Source organism: Poeciliopsis prolifica, unplaced genomic scaffold, assembly GCF_027474105.1.
Source record: "Poeciliopsis prolifica strain line A6 unplaced genomic scaffold, Auburn_PproV2 SCAFFOLD007, whole genome shotgun sequence".
In the NCBI taxonomy this organism is placed as follows: Eukaryota; Metazoa; Chordata; class Actinopteri; order Cyprinodontiformes; family Poeciliidae; genus Poeciliopsis; species Poeciliopsis prolifica.
Window position 1 is genome coordinate 776,467 of NW_026562382.1, and position 19,443 is coordinate 795,909.

The 19,443-nt window shown below is 42.8% G+C and overlaps 2 protein-coding genes across 2 annotated transcripts in view; one reads left to right on the forward strand and one right to left on the reverse strand.

The window, feature by feature from the left end:
- Nucleotides 1-94: 94 nt before the first annotated feature.
- On the forward strand, nucleotides 95-5,436 carry LOC129361245 (alpha-aspartyl dipeptidase-like). The gene is made up of 9 exons (XM_055031987.1): nucleotides 95-420; nucleotides 1,217-1,305; nucleotides 1,454-1,527; nucleotide 1,828; nucleotides 2,247-2,326; nucleotides 2,559-2,732; nucleotides 4,236-4,295; nucleotides 4,374-4,456; nucleotides 5,319-5,436. Exons 1-9 carry the CDS (start codon nucleotides 326-328, stop codon nucleotides 5,383-5,385), a joined length of 723 nt encoding a protein of 240 aa, XP_054887962.1. The 5' UTR covers nucleotides 95-325; the 3' UTR covers nucleotides 5,386-5,436.
- A 4,333-nt stretch (nucleotides 5,437-9,769) lies between these two features.
- The window catches only part of LOC129361461 (integrin alpha-V-like), a 37,885-nt gene continuing 28,211 nt past the window's right edge, over nucleotides 9,770-19,443 (reverse strand). Inside the window, 15 exon segments of the mRNA XM_055032319.1 lie at nucleotides 9,770-9,988; nucleotides 10,168-10,287; nucleotides 10,660-10,767; nucleotides 11,020-11,133; nucleotides 11,277-11,397; nucleotides 12,437-12,600; nucleotides 13,098-13,203; nucleotides 13,393-13,473; nucleotides 15,181-15,260; nucleotides 15,557-15,599; nucleotides 15,601-15,647; nucleotides 16,678-16,813; nucleotides 16,815-16,820; nucleotides 16,925-16,992; nucleotides 17,751-17,888. Of these exon segments, the coding sequence (XP_054888294.1) occupies nucleotides 9,896-9,988; nucleotides 10,168-10,287; nucleotides 10,660-10,767; nucleotides 11,020-11,133; nucleotides 11,277-11,397; nucleotides 12,437-12,600; nucleotides 13,098-13,203; nucleotides 13,393-13,473; nucleotides 15,181-15,260; nucleotides 15,557-15,599; nucleotides 15,601-15,647; nucleotides 16,678-16,813; nucleotides 16,815-16,820; nucleotides 16,925-16,992; nucleotides 17,751-17,888 (1,425 nt within the window). The 3' untranslated portion in view covers nucleotides 9,770-9,895.

Sequence of the window (19,443 nt, forward strand, 5' to 3'; positions counted from 1 at the left end):
TAAATAAAATAAATGCTGGCTTTTATTGTGAAAGTAATGGACCGGACCACGAAACTTTTATTTTGACACAAATACGCCGAAATGTTATCGCGCGTGGGAAATAAAACAAGCAGTTATTTAAAAACCCGTATTAAAGAGCCATAGATGAAACCCGAGGACGGAACAGAGAATTAACCGGAAGTGCGTGTCAGGGGAAAACACTCCGAGGTCCTTAAAGCAGCAGCTGCGGAACGTCTTGGGACGCGAGGTCAAAGTAGACAGCAGACAGCAGTTTTTTTGTTTCCCTCCACCTGCAGTCCAGGTGAGCTCGGTGTGTCGGTGAGACATGAAGAGGAAACTCCTGCTGGTGTCCAACTCCACTCTGCACGGCGGCGGCTACCTGGACCACTGTCAGCAGCACATCTGCAGCTTTTTTGGAAAGTGAGTCTGAGCAGAAACAGGCCGAGGAGACGCAACGTTACCCCGCAAAGAGACACTGTCAGTGAGGAAACGAGCGCCGAACGTCAAATTTATAGTGGGGGGTTTGTTCTGGATCATTTGGCGCTGTGGTCTGGGCGGCATGGGATAAAGGGGCGCCAAGAAGAAACGCAACAATGGAAACTGAGAAAAAAAAACCCAAGCCTTTTCTGTGGCGAATGCCGCATTTGAGTTGTCTCGAGTTCAGCGCTGGTAATAACTTCATGTCAATCTTAAAACGGAAGAATGTGTTCTATATGTTATGGTGGTTAAAAACCAGGAGCTTTTTGCGTATTTGTGAGGGCAGGGAGGTTTCGCGGTCCATGTCTAATCTAGTCAGCGGAAAATTCAGTTCAGGAAGACAACGCACCAAAGTAAAACATCCTGCTCTTCTTGATGCTCAAACCGGCCAATCCTGGAGCGCCATTTATTTTCCTTGGCGCCGGAGAAGCTTGGAGAACCCGACTAACGTGGAGAACGAGAACGCCTCACTGTTTGCGGGGAAGGGGTTCAACACCGCCGAACGCCAAAAGGCTGAAGTTGGCGCCTGATTCACAGCTTGTCGTCTTTCTCAAATATCATCACATCAACGTCTTTCAGTTTTTAATGCTGCTAACAAACCACATGCTAACCCTTTTTATGTGTTGACAGAGTGTTTGTTTTAGTTGCCGGTGACGGTGGTTTGCCCAGGTGTCATCAATGCAAGGACGACTCCGTGTTGACAGCTTTATTTGACTTTAAGTGTTGATTCATCCTTCAGGAATGTGAAGAGAGTGCTGTTTGTTCCCTATGCCCTCCATGACAGAGATGCCTACACAACGACTGCCAGGAACAAGTTCAGATCCTTAGGTAGGTTCCCACACTTTGGGAACTCCTGCTCTAAACTATCACAGCCTTCAGCGGTCCGTTGCGTTCTTTGAGAGTGGAAACGGACCCCAGCTGTGCCACGATGTTCTGAAAACGCTCGTTTTGACTCGTGTGTTTGTGACCCCGGCAGGTTATGAGGTCGACGGCATCCACGAGGCTGCTGACCCTGTCGAAGCCGTCCGAAAGGCTGAGGGCATTTTATTGGTGAGAGCCGAAGGCGACGCTCTCCTCCCTACAGCACAGCGTGCTGTTTTTTTATATATTTTTTAATTTTGTCAACCTTTTTTAACTCTGTCTTTCTGCTTCTTCCTCCTGATGTGAAGGGATCTTTGCCTCGGTGTTGATCTATAAGACAAAAATGACTCAAAAAATGTCTCGGGTGATATACAGTGTCCTGCTCTACTTCCTCATGGGGGCGGAGTTAGCGTCATGTCAACTGAGCATCAGCTGAGCTCATCATAGGAGCTACTCCTCATTGCAGCGCTGATAAAAACCTCGTTAAAGGGTTAATAGAGGAGCCTTGTTGTGATGATTTCCTGAAGGCAGTTTCTGAAAGAGCAGGAGCTTCTTAAAGAGACAGAGGCCCAAATTGAAATCACCAACTTCAATTTATTTTCAGTCACATTTGATACACAGCAGTTTTTCAAACTGAAGTTAACATATTTACTTGATCGTGAACAATCAAGTAAATCAAGTAAATACTTGATCAGCTCCTACAGAGGGAGCGAATATGCAAACAACAACCAATTACGTTTTTAAGGTCAAGAACTAATGGGGGAAGATTGGCTCAGAAGTTCAGAACTCTTATAGTAGTGGGTTTGGTGTTTTTGCTAGCGTTTCTAAACACTTCACTGCCGTAACCTTTCCCCCACCACCACTGACCTCGTATCCACGGAGACGCTAACGGACGCATCTGCTTGCAGGAGGGGGCAACACGTTCCGGCTGCTGAAGAGCCTTTACGACAACAACGTGGTGACGGAGATCAGGAAGAGAGTCCTGGAGGTGCAGCACACACACACACACACACACACACACGCACACACACACGCACACACACACACACACACACACACGCACACACACACACACACACACACACACACACACACACACACAGCCGGGTTCCTCAGAGCCCAACAGCCTTGATGGCAACACGCAGACTCTTACATGTAGCAGTAGACGGACGCATCGCGAGGTCCGGCAACGTCTTCCCGTTCTCTGTGCCTCGTCGCAGGACGGCGTCCCGTACATGGGCTCCAGCGCCGGAACCAACGTGGCGACCATCAGCATCAGCACCACCAACGACATGCCCATCGTTTTCCCGCCGACCTTCAGTGCCATCGGCCTGGTGCCCTTCAACATCAACCCGCACTACCTGGACCCCGACCCCAACAGCCGCCACATGGGGGTGAGTCGAGAAACAACTAGAGACCCGACAGTGGTGGTCTCCAGACTTTCTGCCCTGAGAGACTAAATTGCTGGGTTCAAAAAACTTAAATTTTTTACTTTGTTTTATTTGCTCAACATTAAAGCAAAGTGAAATTTTAAACCACTGTAGGTCGGTACAAAGAGAAGAACCAAGGTTTTATTCAACCGTGTTACGAGACGGCCCAAAGTTTGTGACTTTCTGGCGTTGGTTATTTGGCTGAGCCGGGTTTATGAATATAATAAAACATCAGTAATCTTTAGCAGACGGTTATCTATTTAGAAACAATAAATACTAGTTTTATTTAGTTATTTTCTTTGTTGTTTTATTTTCAACGTTTCCTGTTAATTCTTTTAACATTTTTTAACACAACAACCAGGCTGAGCTGGTTTTCTGGTGTGAATACTTTAGCAAATCTCATCTTGTCCATCTTCATCTGATCAGTTCCACCATATTCTGCGCTTAGCTGATAAGCGTTATCAGCTTTGTGCTGCTTATCGCAGTCAAGAAACGCTCAGTACTAAACAACCTGGATTTGACCTTTGTTTTAAGCTCTTTGTACTTAATTACATATCTCTTACATATCTTTGTATGACGTCCAGACAGATTGAGACGGTTTCAGCTTCACGTGCTAGAAGTAAAAACCCGACGCCTCCACCGTGTTCCGGTGGATCCAGCCTGTTCTTCACGTCGGCCTGCGCTCGTCTGAAACACAACGTGTCGCAGTTCAAACGTAGTTGTGTTGAAAGGAGAAAAAAAAGAAACGAAACGACTCGTCCGCATGCTGAAAACTTGCAGCGGTTTGAATTTCTCCGGCACAGGAAACCGCAGAAGCAGAGAGCGGCGTCAGATTTGACGCACGTCAGCAGAATCCGTGTCGGCCGTTGCGAAATGTTGCTCTTTCTTCCATACGATTCTGCTGCTGCTGACCTCTGGAGTCGATGAACAAAACGGAATTTACCCTGAAGCGAACGACACTCTGCAGGACGCCGTGCTGATGTCGTGGTTTGGTCTTAGTTTAGTTTTAGACAGACTTTCTTTTATGCTTCGTTCCCCTGCAAATATTGGTGGAGAAATATAGAATTTTTCCGACAAATTTGGTTACATTGCATATTTTATAGTGTTTATCCAGGATTTTATATATATTTCCAAAACTATCTAAATCTCTGTAAGTTCTGTGACTTTTCAAATCTGTTGTGGTTTTTATTCTCCGTTTGCTAAAATGTAATTTTTATTTTGGTTTTGAAAGATTCTTTATAATGTTTTACTTCTTCAGAATAAAATAAATTATGAGCCGACTCAGTTCATATGATTTACTGTGGCTTAGCGTTCGCATTGTCACACTTACATTTTTAATTAAAGAAATCCAGTAAGTATGGGCGGGACTCTGGTTTCGTTGGCCATCTTGTTTGTTGGAGTGCAGACGGTCCGTTTTTCCTCTTCTTTTTACAAAGTTTCATCCCGTGTCACGTTGTCATTGTGCAGGAGACCAGGGAGCAGAGGATAACCCAGTACCATGAAGAACCCAACACTCCCAGTGTTCTGGTGAGTCAGAACCGGCTGTTATAGGACTGTCCTGGTTCGTTTCCGTTTTCATTCATTGGTTTATTTTATATATGTTAGGGACTGAGGGAAGGCTCCCTGCTGCTGGTAGAAGGAGACAAAGCCACGCTGTTGGGAACAACAAAGGCTCGACTCTTCAGCAGGTGCTGTCACTTTAAGAGTCATTACGTTTATTTATACAGGTTTCGCGCAGCTGAAAAACTGAAATATTTACACACAAGTCAACTCCCACAATCCTCGTAAACCTTAATCACATTCTAATCAATATACAACTGGAATTGAACGTTTTCCCTCCACTGATGTAACCTGATCAAATCAGATTAGTTCAAATTTAGTCCATTCCCCGACCATTACATGAGCAATATGGGAATCTAAACTTCAGCGTCCAATTGCATTTTCGTTTCAGATTTGAGAAAAGTTGCGGTGATTATTTGGAAGACTTGTATGCAAAGTTCTTACTGAGTGCAGAATACTCAAAGGTTGACATTTTTAATGTCAGAGGAGTTTACAAGGAAGTCAGATATATTCAGATATTGACAATAAAAAAGTGTATCGTAAAGTAACGTTTTCTATGGCATGTTCAGACAATCTGCATACATTCAGGCTGTGAAAGAGTGAGAGAGAGCAGGACGTTAGCAGGTAACAGGACGGCTGAACACGCGACAGCGTTTGTTGGTTTGCCCTCTGGACCTTTCAACTTCTGAGTTACGGTTTGGATCTGTTCTCTACGGATACAAGTAGAGACTGCTGTAATGCTAGCAGCGCTAATCACGCTAACTGCTAATGTAGGACACCAAAGACAAACGGCGACCGCTCTGTCTCACACATGTTCAGTCACAACCACATTTGTTTTCCCCGAGTGGCGCCGCATCCGCATCCGTTCTTATTTTATATTTGGGCCTCATCTTGTTGTCCAACGAGAGGCTGGTTTGTTTTCCTGTGACTGTCTCTCTTACACTCTGTAACCTGGACCCGTCCTCTGATTGTCCCGTTTGGGTGTTTCAGTGGGAAACCCTCGGTGGAGTTGGATCCCGGCAGTGACCTCAGCTTCCTGCTGACGGAGGCGCAGTGAGACGCCAAAGAGGAATGGAGACCACACGGAATAAAAATCTGAAGCAAACGAGCAATGTGTCTTTAATATGAACAGTTATTAATGTCGTTTTTTAAAATTTTTTTATTAAGCTCCCCCTCGTCAAAAATAACGTGGAGACAAACCACAGGACAAAAAAAATGTGAACAAATCTGTTTATTTCAGCCCAAAAGTGAAATCATCTCTTTTTTTTATTGTTAATATAAACTCTAAGTGGAAGAATACATACATCAAAAAAAAAAAAAAAAGTAAATATTTGCTCATAGCAGAAAGGAAAAGAGAGTGGTGTTAAATATATATAAAAAGGACTGGAGTCAAATCGCCATCAGTCAGTTCAGAGTCTGATTCTGCTTTTAGATTCTCTACATTTTAATTTCCTTCTTTTTCAAATAGAAATCTTAACCGTGTTCAGATTCAGTTCTTTCTACAGACCAGAGAATTGAGCCGCGACTCAAAGAGCTGCAGGTGGTTCAGACTGAGTGGGAGCAGATTTCACTCCAGCAACCACACAACCGCAGATGTTAATCTTTCATTTATCGTGAACAAAACGAGTCGATTTAAACCAGTTTTGAAATGTGCTGCATCAAAGGCAAGTTTTTGTGCAGATTTGGCCACTCAAATCAAGGCTGCCATCAGGAAGCCCTCGAGATCCCCGTCAACCAATCAAATCTTTGCATTTGTGATTCTTCCACCTGCAAAAAGTAAAATTCTCCGCTGTTCGCAATCCCCTCACAGGCTTGTGTTAAAGTTATATTACAGGTTTATTGTCACAAATCATAAACAGTGGTCATTTTGGTTTACAATTCAACTGTGTGGTAAAAGGCTATTGCATAATTAAAATTTTCTTTTTGGTGTCTGGACTTTAAAATTAGTTAAAATCTGGAATAAAAATAATCTTAATCTAGATGAAGCACTGATCTCCTAAATGGACAGTTTGTGATTAGTGCTACATCCATTTCAATGAATTTACATTTCACTGCTTTCTTAGGAATCCACGCCGAGTTCAGTCCAGGAACCTTCAGTGCAGTTAAACATCCAGAATTAAAAGCTTCTAAAAGCTTTTAGTTTTTTTTTAGTTTTTTCTTTAATGAAGTGATTATTTTTAACTCAAAATGATCAATAAGGTGGAAAAGCCTTCAAAGTCATCATTTAAATAAACAAATACTATCATTTCCCCATTTTAGAAAGTAAAAGCTCATATTTAAAGGTTGAACTTTTAGACAAACAAACATTTTCACTTTCTTCTCATTTTACTTACTTCAAACTAAAGTTAACTTTTCAAGGCCGCTGACGTCCAGCGGAAATGTTGCAGATTCGTATAATTTTAAGGGCACCGACAAATGCATTTTTGCAAAGAAATAGGAGCTTGTTTTGAGTCAATAATCCTTAATATTGATGCGAAAGTTCCACTTCCATTGGTGCATCATTTCACTTACAACTTGGGAAAAAATGGTCTTGTTATAAGTGAAATAATGTATCATTAGGACGAGTACTGTTCCATCAGCAATAAGGATTACTGATCAAGAACAACATGTTTTATGTCAATAAAATTATTTCAAATGCTATTTTGACTATAAACCAGACCCAAAACATTTGGTAAGATTTGTTTTTTGCAGTGCAATCTTTTATTTATTAATTTATTGATTTAATTTGCTTTTCAACCTGCAGTAGATGAAAGTTTGTGGGCCGGTCCTGAACTGAACCCAGCTGAAAACATCTGGACTCTGTTCAAAGAGGTGATCTGTGCCAGGAAGCCATCCGACATCGATTAACGCCAACAGTTCAGTTTTCGTTTTCTTCACCCTCGGTCAAAAAGGGTGAGACGAGTTGCAACATATGAAGAAAACTTTGAGCAAATATTAGTGACACTGTGTGGAGCAGATCTAGAGTGAATTCAAACTCGTGTCTTTAGAAAATCACTGAAGTTACTTGATTTATTATTAGTCCATCCTGAAAGCAGAAAATCTACATTTAGCCTATTAAAGAAACACTCTAATTTTAAAGGTAAAGTTGTCCAAACTGCTCAGTGTTGATTTGTTGATTTAAATCTGTTCAAAGTTTTAAAGGTTTTCCAAAGGACTCAAACAGGAAGCCCAGGTCAGCAAACGTAGCCTCATGTGCTACGTAGCTGGCTAGGCTTGCTAAGAATTAAGAAACTAAGATGAGAGAAATATTATGGCCTGTTTAGAATGAGTGACCCTATTTACACCATGTAGAGGTCCATGACTGCGACCTGCACATGGTAAACGTGACGTACGTCCAGGTTTTCGTCTTTAACAGAAATCCAACCAGTGTGGAAAAGCAACGACGCAACTTTCATTGTTGTGAAGGCGTTTTGCGCTCTCGCCCGCTTTCTGCTGTTGCAGTGAAATCGTCAAAATATGCAAACCCAATATGGGCAAATAGCAAAAAAAAAAAAAAAAAAGTTGTTTTTGTTCCTTTTCTTTTAAATACATAAACACACATAACACAAGTCAGATCAGAGTCATTAGAAGAAGAAAAAAAAGCAACCAGCTGATTTTTTTTTCTTTTTAAGTTTTCTAGCGAAGCTGCCAGTCACCAGTTTGAAATCTGAGGACAAACTACAAGGAAATAAACAAAAAGAAAAAAAGGCTTCAGTGCAGGAAATGGCAGGAAAGTAACAAGTGACCACGGATTAAACCCCGCCCCTTAGCTACAGTTGCTATGGCTGCTCCGGTTAGCTAAAAAGCTGCAGAGGAATGTAACAAACAGCAAGTGTGGATCATTGTTTTGTGTATTATTGACTATTTTCCCTCTCAGAGGATCAATACATTCCATCCATAAATTGAAGGTTTTTATTCTGTGCCGTTTAGCAGCTCAGCTCGACCAGATAAAAACGCACTTTTAGTTCATTTGACTCTCGGACTTCATGCGACAAGAAATTTAGACCATTATGATTTTTTCCTTCCACAGAGAATCAATTTTTTAACAATGCTACTTCATTTTAATGAAGTTGACCCTCTCCAGGCAGGTGTTGCAGATTTGCAACAACTTAGCCAGTCTTTGCAAGTAATTTGAGCCTGAGAGGGTTAAACTAAACTACTTATCCTTAGCAGTAGCAGGACCGCTAAATACATCCAAATGCTAACAACGGTAGCATTAGCATTCCAATGTATTTAATGCAAACTCATTTGCATAGCATCAAATAACATAATTACTTAGTATTGGCTACAGACAGCAGGGGTCCCCAAAGTGGCCCTCGAGGGCCCGGCATGCTGCATGCTTTGGTTCTCTCCCTGATTTAAGGCACCTGGATCAAATGATGGCTCGTTTGAGGCCTAAGAACAACATTGACCTGCTGAAAAGGTTGTCACTACCACCAAGGAGAGAACTAACACATGCAGGATGCCGGGCCCTCAAGGACCCTCTTTGGGGACCCCTGACATAAAGGCTGTAGATATGTGTAGTAACACATATCGGCCTCCAGGGGTCAGGATGTATTCTAAAACCGTTTTCCTCGGGTCGGGGTTTAACCACGTGATCGGAGGTGAAAGAAAACCGTTTCTTGATTGTGTTAAATAGAGCTGGACCCGCTACTGCAAATCACCGTTACTGTTTTGTACAAAATGCATTTAAAAACACATAAGAAAACCCTGCAGACCCCTTCCCCGAACCCCCCAAAAGCACAACTCAACATACTACAGTTTCAGTCCGTTACCAAACACCCACACAAAGCAGGAGAGAAAACAGAAGAAAAAGATGCATCACTGCGACACTCTGATCATCTCAGAGCAAATAGTCCATCTTTATCCAAAACTATTCCAGAACCTAGTTTTCTCAATCTCAATGTTGCTGTTTCATTGCTGCTGTTGGTCCTAATCCAATCAGCTGACTCTGGTACTTACAGTTATGAATACTGGTCCTGCTGTTACCCGTCCTCCATCAATCACTACGCTTTTCTTCACGCATCAGCAGTTCTGGACTTCAAGGCCGACGAGACCAATCGGCTCGTCGGCCGTTTAATGTCGCGACGAAGCAGAAACAAACAAAAGACGGAAAAGGACAGAAGAAATGTGCAAATCTGTTGCGAGGCCAAACCCGACGGGACAGCTGCTGCTCCCTGTGCATGCTGGGAGCGTTTCGAACGTGTTGCTTTTAGTGTTAGAGAACCAGAGAGAGACGGAGCGCCGGGTTCACGGAAGCCGCTAAGGAAGTGCTTCAGCGTCGTGAAGCCGCACAAAGAGACGGCACGATCCTTAAACTTTTAAAAACGCGCGGGTGTAAAGCGTCGAGGGTTTTTTCCTTTTTTTTTTTTTTATCTGTGACCAGTGTTTTTCCAGCTTCTGTTTTGGCACAAATGCAACATGACTTAAAAAGAAAAAAAAACACATAAAAAAAAAAAGCTAAACAAATACAGTTAGCCGTCCCTCCCCCAAACAGTCATTACAGTGATTCTCTCTGAAGCTGGTTTACCCTGATTTCTTCTCTCCTTAACTTTCTCTCTCCCTTTGCGTCTTAAAACTCTCGGCCTCTAAGCGTCAGTGTTCCCGTTCTCCTCTGGCTGCAGCTGCTCCTTCTCGGTGCAGTCCACCTGCGGGGGGCGCACTCTCTTAAAGAAACCCAGCTGAGAAAGAAGAGAAGGGGGGGAAAGAATAGAAAGATCATTTGGAAACTTTCCTACAAAACAAGACGCATAAGGTGCGGCAAAGCAAGTTAAACTGAGTGTTAATCAATCAAACTGAGACATTTGTTCTCTAATCCTTCAGGTGACAGAAGGCCGACCTTGTGTACAAGCAGCCTCACCTTGTACATAATGAAGATGAGCAAAGCCAGCAGCAGGAGCCCTGCGAGTACCGCCAGAGCGACCACCCAGCCCGGTACCGGCTGGGCCGAGTCCGCCACCCACGTCACCGACACGCTGACCTGGAAACAAGAGCAGGGAGCAAAGCTCAGCTTCCCCTTCAGGAGTTTGCCTGGGCTTTTAGGATCTTCCACTAGATTTTAACATCTCTCTTCAAAATCTAAGGTTAGAAAGAAAGATCTAGACATTTTGTCTGCAAACCACATCAGCAGTTGCAGAAAGCATCGGGGGAGAGGGGATGAAAAAGCTTTGATTTTCAGCGATGAAATGAAACCAACATTCTAACACATTTCACACTTTTCAAAGTGCAAAATTTGTATTTGTGCTTTTTAGAGAATATATTTTGATTAGCTAATAACATTGCTTCCTGTCCATGGAAAACCCTGGCGCTGTTAAACCGTATGCTGATGACTGAGTGTTTCACTGGGACTCACGGTGGTGGAGTTCGCCGGCAGCTCGGTCCGCAGGTTCTTGTACGGCATCTCAATGACTTCAAACGACGCCGTCGATCGAACCACGTAGGAGCGATTCTGATTCTCAGTCTGAGGGAGGAAACAAGTGAAGCAGACCAGGTAACGCATCACCAAAAGCAACAGTCGACCTTTGAAAACCGAGCTCCGTAAAACCCTGTGGGGGAAAATCCCCCAAAAACATACATGTAAGTGACTTTAACCGTCTTTGTCATCTGACTTTTGATTAAGCTTTTGACATGTCGCAAAACAGAAAAAAAGAAGGAAAACGTGAAGCAGTGTGAGTCTTAGGCAGCAGTTATAAGAGCTGCTGTGTTGCTGTACCCTGAGGAAGTTGTTGACATCCAGTCTGGAGTAGATGAACAGGATGGCGTTCTTGTTCCTCTCCAGACGGCCGACCTGACACCTCAGCTTCAGACACTCGGCTGTGTTGCAGTTCTAAACAAGCAGGCGCAGTCAAATGAAAACAGTAGGTAAAAATTCAGGAAACTCGGAATGAAAGAGAAAATAAGAAGATTGTGAGGAATAAAAATAGTCTGTGCTGTGTGTGTGTGTGTGTGTGTGTGTGCGTGTGTGTGTACCAGTATCTGCAAGTCGTTTTGCGTCTCTCTGGCCTCCAGGTCTCTCTTCCTCACACGTCTCGGGTTTCCTCCCTCCATCTCTCGGTCCCTGACGACGCTGGTGTTCTTCTGGGTCCCAGCGGGTTCTGAACGGCACAGAAACCACATTTACTGGGAATTTAGTGGCACGACCTGTGACCCCAACTGAACGCCGAGTGAGACGAATCAAAAAGCAGTACGTCAGCAGTTGCTGTGGATACTAAACCGATGCAGGGTTTACACAGGTTTCACCAACTTAAATCTAAGACTTTTTAAGACCAGCATGATTGAAATTCAAGATCTGTATCGCGACAGAAAGGTAAAAAAAAAAGGTATTATATTGTAGCGCTAGACTTTTTTCCACAGAAGGAAGGTGTAACGTACAGGTTGGCAACTGAGGCGAAGGCAAACGTCGTCCAGCAAAACTGCCAATAAATTTACACTTGCGCAAAAAGGCTAGCTGGCTAGCAAGGGATTATCAGTAGCTAGTTGGCCGTAGCTTCAACAGCCTCGAGTCGCAGAACGCAACTAAAATGTTGCTTTAGGCTCAAACATTCACCTGACAGAAACGTATCATAATAACAAAAAAAAAACTGCATAGCACACGAGATTAAATAGTCCTGCTGCGTCAAAATGCAAGACCTGAGATTGACATGTTTAAGGCCAACCTATATTTTTTAAAATGAATTTGACATTTTATTTTAATTTAGATGCATGAATTTAAGATTTTCAGAGATGCGTGAACACCTGATGACTTTCCATCATCGTGTTTTTTACAGCATTCTGAAGGACCAGCGTCTTCTGTGGTTCGCCAGCATTCTGCTAGATAATCGTCATGGCAGCACTCTTCATCCTCACCGTCTAGCATCAAACATCCTTCACCTACAGACACGTTTCCGAAAAAAATGCAGCTTTTTGCTGCAAATGTTGCAAATCAACGAGATTCACGGACACAGATCAACGCTGTGTAATGAATAAACGAGTTTTACTTTTCAAGCTTAATCACTGAAAACTTTTCAACAAGACTATGAAACAGAGCTTTTCACAGTTTCCTCCTTCCAAGGGAGAAAGCTGTAAAGACACTTTAATTCTCCTTATGGGTAGAAAAGAGCAGGAACAAAGAAAGAAACCGTGTCCGGCGTCTTACGGAGACGTTGAGCGGGTTGATCTCCACGTCCGTGGTGCAGTTGATGGGCCCCTCGGTCTCAAAGCTGGTGATGTAGAGCAGAGAGCCGTTCCTGAAGTGATACGGCCATTCCACCTCCAGCGACGCCTTGCTGAACGTGCTGGGCCCGTTGTTCAGCAGCTGAAAGAGCATCACTCTGTCAGCGTGAGGTCAGAGCCACTGCAGCGGCCACAGTGGACTTTGTCGTCATCACATTTAGTGACTTTTCATCAAACTGTTCAAAATCCTCCAGCAGGTTTCTGAGAGATCGATGATCAGCCAGAAAACTGCGATCCGTGCATCCCTAGATTTCATATTCAAAATTCAAGAATTCCTGCAAAACCAAAGCGATGCAACATAAAACGTGCACTTTGTGACCTTAAATGCACAAAGTGACATAATTAAAGAGCAAAAGGTTCTGGACAGTCCACTGTGCTACTTTAAATGCTGACGGCAAACAGAAACAGAAGCAGCAAATACAAGAAAATGAACTAAAAAGCTCCACTCCAGCTGCCATTTTCCCACAATTAAATGTGTGTTGCTGAACATTTAAAGTAAAAAAAGAAAGAAAGAAAAAAAAGAGCTAAGGAACAGAAACGCATTTAACTTCATTTAACTATTTATTTGCGTTTTTGTACCTCGTAAACGTGAAGAATCTGCGGCCCGATGTCGTCTCCGAGCACCGGGGGGTTTTTGGGCTTCCAGTTGGCGATGGGCAGCAGAACCTGAGAGGGAGACGACGACCTGGGGGAGCAACACACACATGGATATGTCCCGACATGCAAGAGCAGACAGTGGGAACAACTTGGGACAAGTCTGACTGCCCGGTTTGTTCCCGCTCTACTTCCGACGAAGAAACAAGAAAAAAGATCAAATTGTTTATTTGAGAAGAATAAGTCAGGGTGTGGAAAGGAAGCTGAATCTGTGCGTTACCCTCTGATGGAGGCTTTAGCCAGGATGTCCAGCTGCGTGACGCTGGACACTCGGGGACTCCTGTTCTGAAACTGGTTAGAGCTGAAACACAACGACAACTTCAGTCAGGCAAATTAGAAATGAGAAAAACAACAACAAAAAAAACTCACAATGGTATAAATATAGGAACAGATGGATGATATGCAGCTCTGGAAGATTCACTTTAATGTGAACAACATGTTTCTCCAGACTGGAGGTGATGAGATGAATCGCCAAAATAAAAGTGGAACTAAACAAAAGGCAGGCTGCAATTTTTTATTTCAGGCGTTTTAAAAATCAAATCAACACTTCACTAATTATACGTGTTTTTTTTTTTCTTATTTTTAAATTGGCTAATAAAACAATGATGTTTGTAATAACTTTAAAAAAAGAGGAAACATTTAAGTTTCTCCATAGTTTGGTTGGTCCTGGAACTTTTTATTTTCTCCCTTTTTATGACATTTTTTTGACTGATGCACTGAATATTAATTTATTCTGACAGAAATAAACCGAGGTTGAACATAACTGTTGAAAAGCAAAGTTTCATCGAATCATATCTGGGGATTTACAATGACTAACGTCTTTATATAAGCAACGTTTTCTTGTTCCCCATCTTCATGTGGCATTTTGTCAGTCTGGAAAATGCGGCACGTCGACGTTGCCTTATTGTAAAGCAACACAGCTGTGCGGCAGCTCCAGATGGAAGTTGCTTTAAGCCAGTGCTTCTCAATTATTTTCCGTTACGCCCCCCCTAGCAAGAAGAAAACTATTCGCGCCCCCCACTCCCCACCGTGACTATCCATCTCTGCATAACATTTTTTCCTTATTAACATTTTTTTCGCTGAAAAAACTCTAGCGGCTTATCGGCGTGATTGGGATGTAACGTATTTAAGTGACGCGCTAATTTATTTGGCTTCATGCTGTCCGCTGCAAGCATTTTTAGACACAGCAAACACACCGGTCTTTCCTCTTCTCCAACTGTAGTCACAGTGAAGCCAAGCGCTAAATACGCTTCGTCGTATTTCCTCTTAGCTTTCGGTTGACTTTCTGTTGTCTCATTATCTTTGTCTCTCTCCGCTTTTCTTTTCATCCCTGTGAAAAACTTTTCATGTTGGGGGTTGTTGAATAACGGAGGCCATAGACAGAACGCAGTCGGAGCTTTTTGTTGACTTAACACTGCTAACCAAGGCAAACCTGTTGTCTTGTAAGTCGTAAAATGTTGCACTGTCGCAAACGTGACAGAAGTAACAATGAGAGCGCCACTGCCGCCTACTGTGCGCAATTACACTTTATACTAGTTCGGCCAAAAAAAAGCCTGTTCCCCAGGATCACACGCGCCCCCCCAGGTATCGCACCGCGCCCCCCAAAGGGGGCCCGCCCCACTATTTGAGAAGCACTGCTTAAGCTCACACTTTTAAAGTCGAGGAAGTGAACCAGAGAGGCGAGGAGGAGTGAAACCAAATCCAGCTCAAACCTCTCATTAACATAGTTCAGTTCCCCCCTCCTCCCTCCGCTTTCTCTCCCACTGAAACACAAACACTCAGGCGAGCGCCGGGGGGGCGATGCATTCTCTCACTTTCATCCTTTCTGGTATTTAGACGAGTCCTGACTAACAAAATCAGCCTCCTACCGAATTACTTGTTGGCTTCTTTAAGGAAGCAAACGTCCAGATTCGTGTTCACTGTTCCCTGTGTAAAAAACTATTTCCTCGCTCAGCCAGCAGGTGGAGCTGCTCTCGTTCCAGTTAAAACTGGGGATGAGGGGAGGTACCTGACAATCTGGAGGTCGAATTTGATGGAGGTGTCCTCCTCAGACAGCTGGTGTACACTGAATCCCAACTCCGCCAGGATCTGGCCAATGAGGCAACAGAACAGGAGCCGAGGACCAATGAGAGACCGGGGAGAGAAAAACACACACACAAAACATCTCAGGATACTTTCTAAAATATTTTAAAACAATGAGAAAGTCTCCCAAAAGTATTGCAGCTTTTTGTCACTTTACAACAACAGATTTAAATGGAATTTATTGGGACAAAATATGACAAGGTTCAAGATGACGAGTATTTTCCGAGAAGGCTATAAGTAATTACTCTGCAATGTTTTTAAAGATGCCGAGTGTTGGCTTCGCTGCGTTGCCTCCGACTGACCGTAGTGTCTTTCTTCATGGGGTTTCCCAGGTCACACACCACCCTTGGTCTCGTTCTCCTTCTTGTAAGCACAGGAGAGCCGAGAGAGAGTCTGTGGAAGAACAGGCAGGAAGGAACGTCACAACATCATCATCGCACACATATGACCAGTGATAATGGATCAGATCTTAGATAATAAACAAACAGAAGTTCTGTCTTTTTTTTTTGGGCCAGATCCAATTTCTGATTTGAATGGAGTATTTATTTATTTTTTTATGCTCGTTTCTTTGCTAAAACAAAAATGACAGAAAGAAATCATCAGAAGGTGGCGTTTATTTAAATCATCCCGGCCTTCTGGGCGCATCAGGGCCAGGCTGGGGACGTTTTTGCTGATGTTTGAGAGCATCGTCGCAACGCTGGCGCACAAGATGCAATTTTAAGAAGAAAAAAAAGTCTTAAAATTAAGAGAAAAAAAAGTTGTTTTAACGAGAAAAGCAGATGAGTTACTAGGATCTGACGCGAGCAAACGCACACGGCTGTTTGAACGATCGTCTCGAAGTCCTGCTACTGACATTTTGATGATGTGTTAAAAAATTAATTTTTTCTATTAAGTAATAGCTGTTAAAACTTGCATCAAAGCAAGCCTTCACAACGTTCCTCCTGTTGGATTTTTAAAAATGTATTTCTGAATTCAAAATCCAAACAGAAAGAAACTTTAAAAACACACTCGTTGAAGAAGATTACATAATCTTCCAAACCCAAACAAAAATTCAATTACTAGTAATACCTTCCTGGTCAGTACTTCGTTGGAAATAAAAAAAAAGAGTTTGTTTAGTTCATAGGGTTGGAATGTAGATGAAAGATTTAAAGACACTAACAGGGAAACACTGATCCACAGCGAGCTTTGTAGTTTTCTGACGACTTCCTCTGTCAGGTGAGTCGTTACCAGCATATTTAATATTTTGGCTCCCAAGCAGAGGAAATCAAACAGAGTTAAAGAGTTCTTTATCAGATCATGAGTTCTGCAGGTTCCGTCGTTAATCCATGTGCTTGAAGACAAGGATTACTTGGAGACCTCAAAGAATCCTTTGTGTTTTATGCGTCTTTTTTGGCGTTCGCTGTGGATGGAAAACCAGGTCTACCTGACTGCGGACCACCCCGGTGAAGTCGGCCTGTTGAGGCGGGTAGACGTGCAGCTCGGCCTCGTAGGCGCCCTCGCCCTTGTTCTCAGCCGTGACCATCAGGGTGAGGGCGTTGTCGTCGCCGATGTAGATCTTCCCGGTCGCTGCGGCCAATCAGAGGACATGGACAGTTACAACCTCCAATAACTCTCTAACGCCGTTATCTCTCCATGATTGGTTTCATTTAAATGGACTTCGCTGCACCGACCTCTTCACCGACAGCTTGAGGTCGGGTTTGCAGATGTTGTCTTCGCCACAGTCCAGCAGAATGTGAGCCTGGCACAAAACGGAGAAGAGGAGAGAACAGAAAATCAGACCGACTGTCAGAGTGACCAGCCTGAGTGCTTCAGGACCAAGAACAGCCACTAGAGGGAGATTACTTTTCTATAGTGTCTTATTCACAGTCCAGACAACACTATGGGCTTCATTCAGAGTTTAGCTCTGTGCTAACATGGTGCCGATTTAACTTCTCTGTTTAAGTTATCATAGCAACAGTGGCACTTTTGACACGTGAGCCAAGATGGTGGAGTCAAAAGTCTCGCAGGTCAATCAAATTTAAAAAAAAAAGAAGAAGAAAAAAGAAGACAAAAAAAATGTAATCTAATTTTAGGTCTTTTTTAATAGAAAAAAAAATATTTTTGCAGGAAGAGCATTTTCCTGCAAAAATACTTTATTTTCTTAGGTTTTCTGTATTAAAAGCACAATGGAGTACTGGAGGCACACAAAGAAAATAAGATGAAACCATGAGGGTAAAGTTTATAATATTATAAAAACAGCATTTAAACTGTAAATTTCTCTTTGGGATCAATAAAGTATTTTGAACTGAATTGAATGTGAATAAAATCATAAACTTACGAGAATAAAGTTGTTGTATTATGATAATAAAGTTGTGATTTTGCAACTTAGTTTTTGGTCGAGACACATCTGAATCATTGTTGATCTGCAACAGGGGGCCACACACAAACAAACAAAAAAACACTCTGGACACCCCTGACACAGAGGAAAAGACCCCCAACCCCAACTGCAGTGAGTACCTGCTTGGTGACGTTAGTTGGTGCCCAGATGTTGACGATGGGCAGCAGTCCGGTCTGATCTGCAGCCAGCTGGTAGTCCAGACTGTACTCCATCGCCACGGAGATGGGAGTGATCTTATCCCGAAACTCGCGGTCGTCCTGGGTGATAAGGAGAAGGGAATCAGATGTGCAGCTTCAGGTCGACTTTTTTCAGCTTCATTTTACGAAAATATTCGGTACTTTTTGTCCGTTTTTAAACTCTTGCCTTTCCCAGCCTCTCTTTACACTTTCAGATGAGGTCACACAGGTGGATGACTAATATGTGCAGAATAATTATGAGCATTTAAACCTGCAGATGCAGGTTTCACAAAGTCAAATTGAAGACTTTTTTCCTTGGATTAAACAGTTCCCTCCCCACACCCAATCCTGCATCAATCTCCTCACACTTTGCTCTCTGAATGTATCTGACGTGTTTCTTGTTCTCCTGCTTCCCAGAACATCTGGATTTATACAGACATTAAATGAAATACAGGTGGAAGTAGGTGGCCTCCACAAACACTGGGCTGCACTGGATTTTATGAACAAGAACATGAAAAGAGAGTTAAAAACAAATGGGAACATTCATGTTTTTATTTAAAAATAAATAAATAAAAATTAGTTTTCATTCCATTTCTGTCCCATAAATCCAAAGGGGTATGAGTAATAATTCAAGGCCTTTTTACATAGCTGAACATTGATGTAATCCGTAATGATAGCGCAATCTCTCACTCACCATGTGTGCAAATAAGGCATCACACAGGCCTTCGAAGAGTTGCAGTAACAAATCAACTTCTGAGGGAACAGAACGTAAAAGGGAAAGGGAGGCTGTGATGGCAAGAAGCCGACTGACGGTAGAAAGCTGGACCCGCCCATCATGAAGAACTGAAAGTTCTCAACTTTGCATGTGGGCCCGTCACTGTAACAAATTTTGCTGGAAAATAAATTGTTCCAGGAATTGTCGCGATGAGCTGGATGTTGTTGTGAGACCATTTCCAAGGTGGGTTAAACAATTTAATCTAGTCGAAACGTTCCCCAAAAGAGTGAAAATAAAGCAAACATTGTTGCTTCACCTTCTCCTCCTTTGGACGTCTGACACCACAAAACCTGGGAATCCATATCCTCCTCTTTCCGTGGTTCACAGGGTCGCTTCGCTTCCATGTCTATTATTTAGCATCGTTTGTGTAAAAAGAAAAAAAAAAAGGTGCGCTGCTTTGTGCGACGCCCACATGATGAGTGTTGGAGAGGTGCGCTCTTGCACACTGTAAAAAGCGGGATGTCAGAACAACAGGAGGTTCAAACTCCGCTCATCATTTTTACCTCACAGAAAAAGCAAGTAAGATTTAGGCTTTGGCGTGCCCTTCGACCCCTACAGACTCACACTGATGTGCGCTACGTGCAAAATGTTTTAGCACAAAACATCTTTTTCTTCTCCACAATTTTGTTAATAGTAAAGAGGACTGGATAATAAAAAAATACAATAACTTTTCTTTTTTATTTAAAGGAAAATCACAGTGTACAGCTTCTGCTGCAACAATCCAAACTCTGAGTCACTTGTATGTATGTATATATCTTATTGTTATAAAGGCTGAGCCAAGAAAATGTATGTCCGTATCAAACAAGTAGCCCTTCGTGTTACTCTGTACCCGTGAAGTAATCGGTTGGTGACCCTGGGTCT

What these genes read in the sequence shown, in the direction of transcription:
- LOC129361245 (XM_055031987.1), top strand. Translation starts at nt 326, where the DNA reads ATGAAGAGGAAACTCCTGCTGGTGTCCAACTCCACTCTGCACGGCGGC. An exon ending in ATCTGCAGCTTTTTTGGAAA is followed by an intron (nt 421 to 1,216) that starts GTGAGTCTGAGC and finishes TTCATCCTTCAG; the next exon opens with GAATGTGAAGAGAGTGCTGT. An exon ending in TCAGGAAGAGAGTCCTGGAG is followed by an intron (nt 2,327 to 2,558) that starts GTGCAGCACACA and finishes GCCTCGTCGCAG; the next exon opens with GACGGCGTCCCGTACATGGG.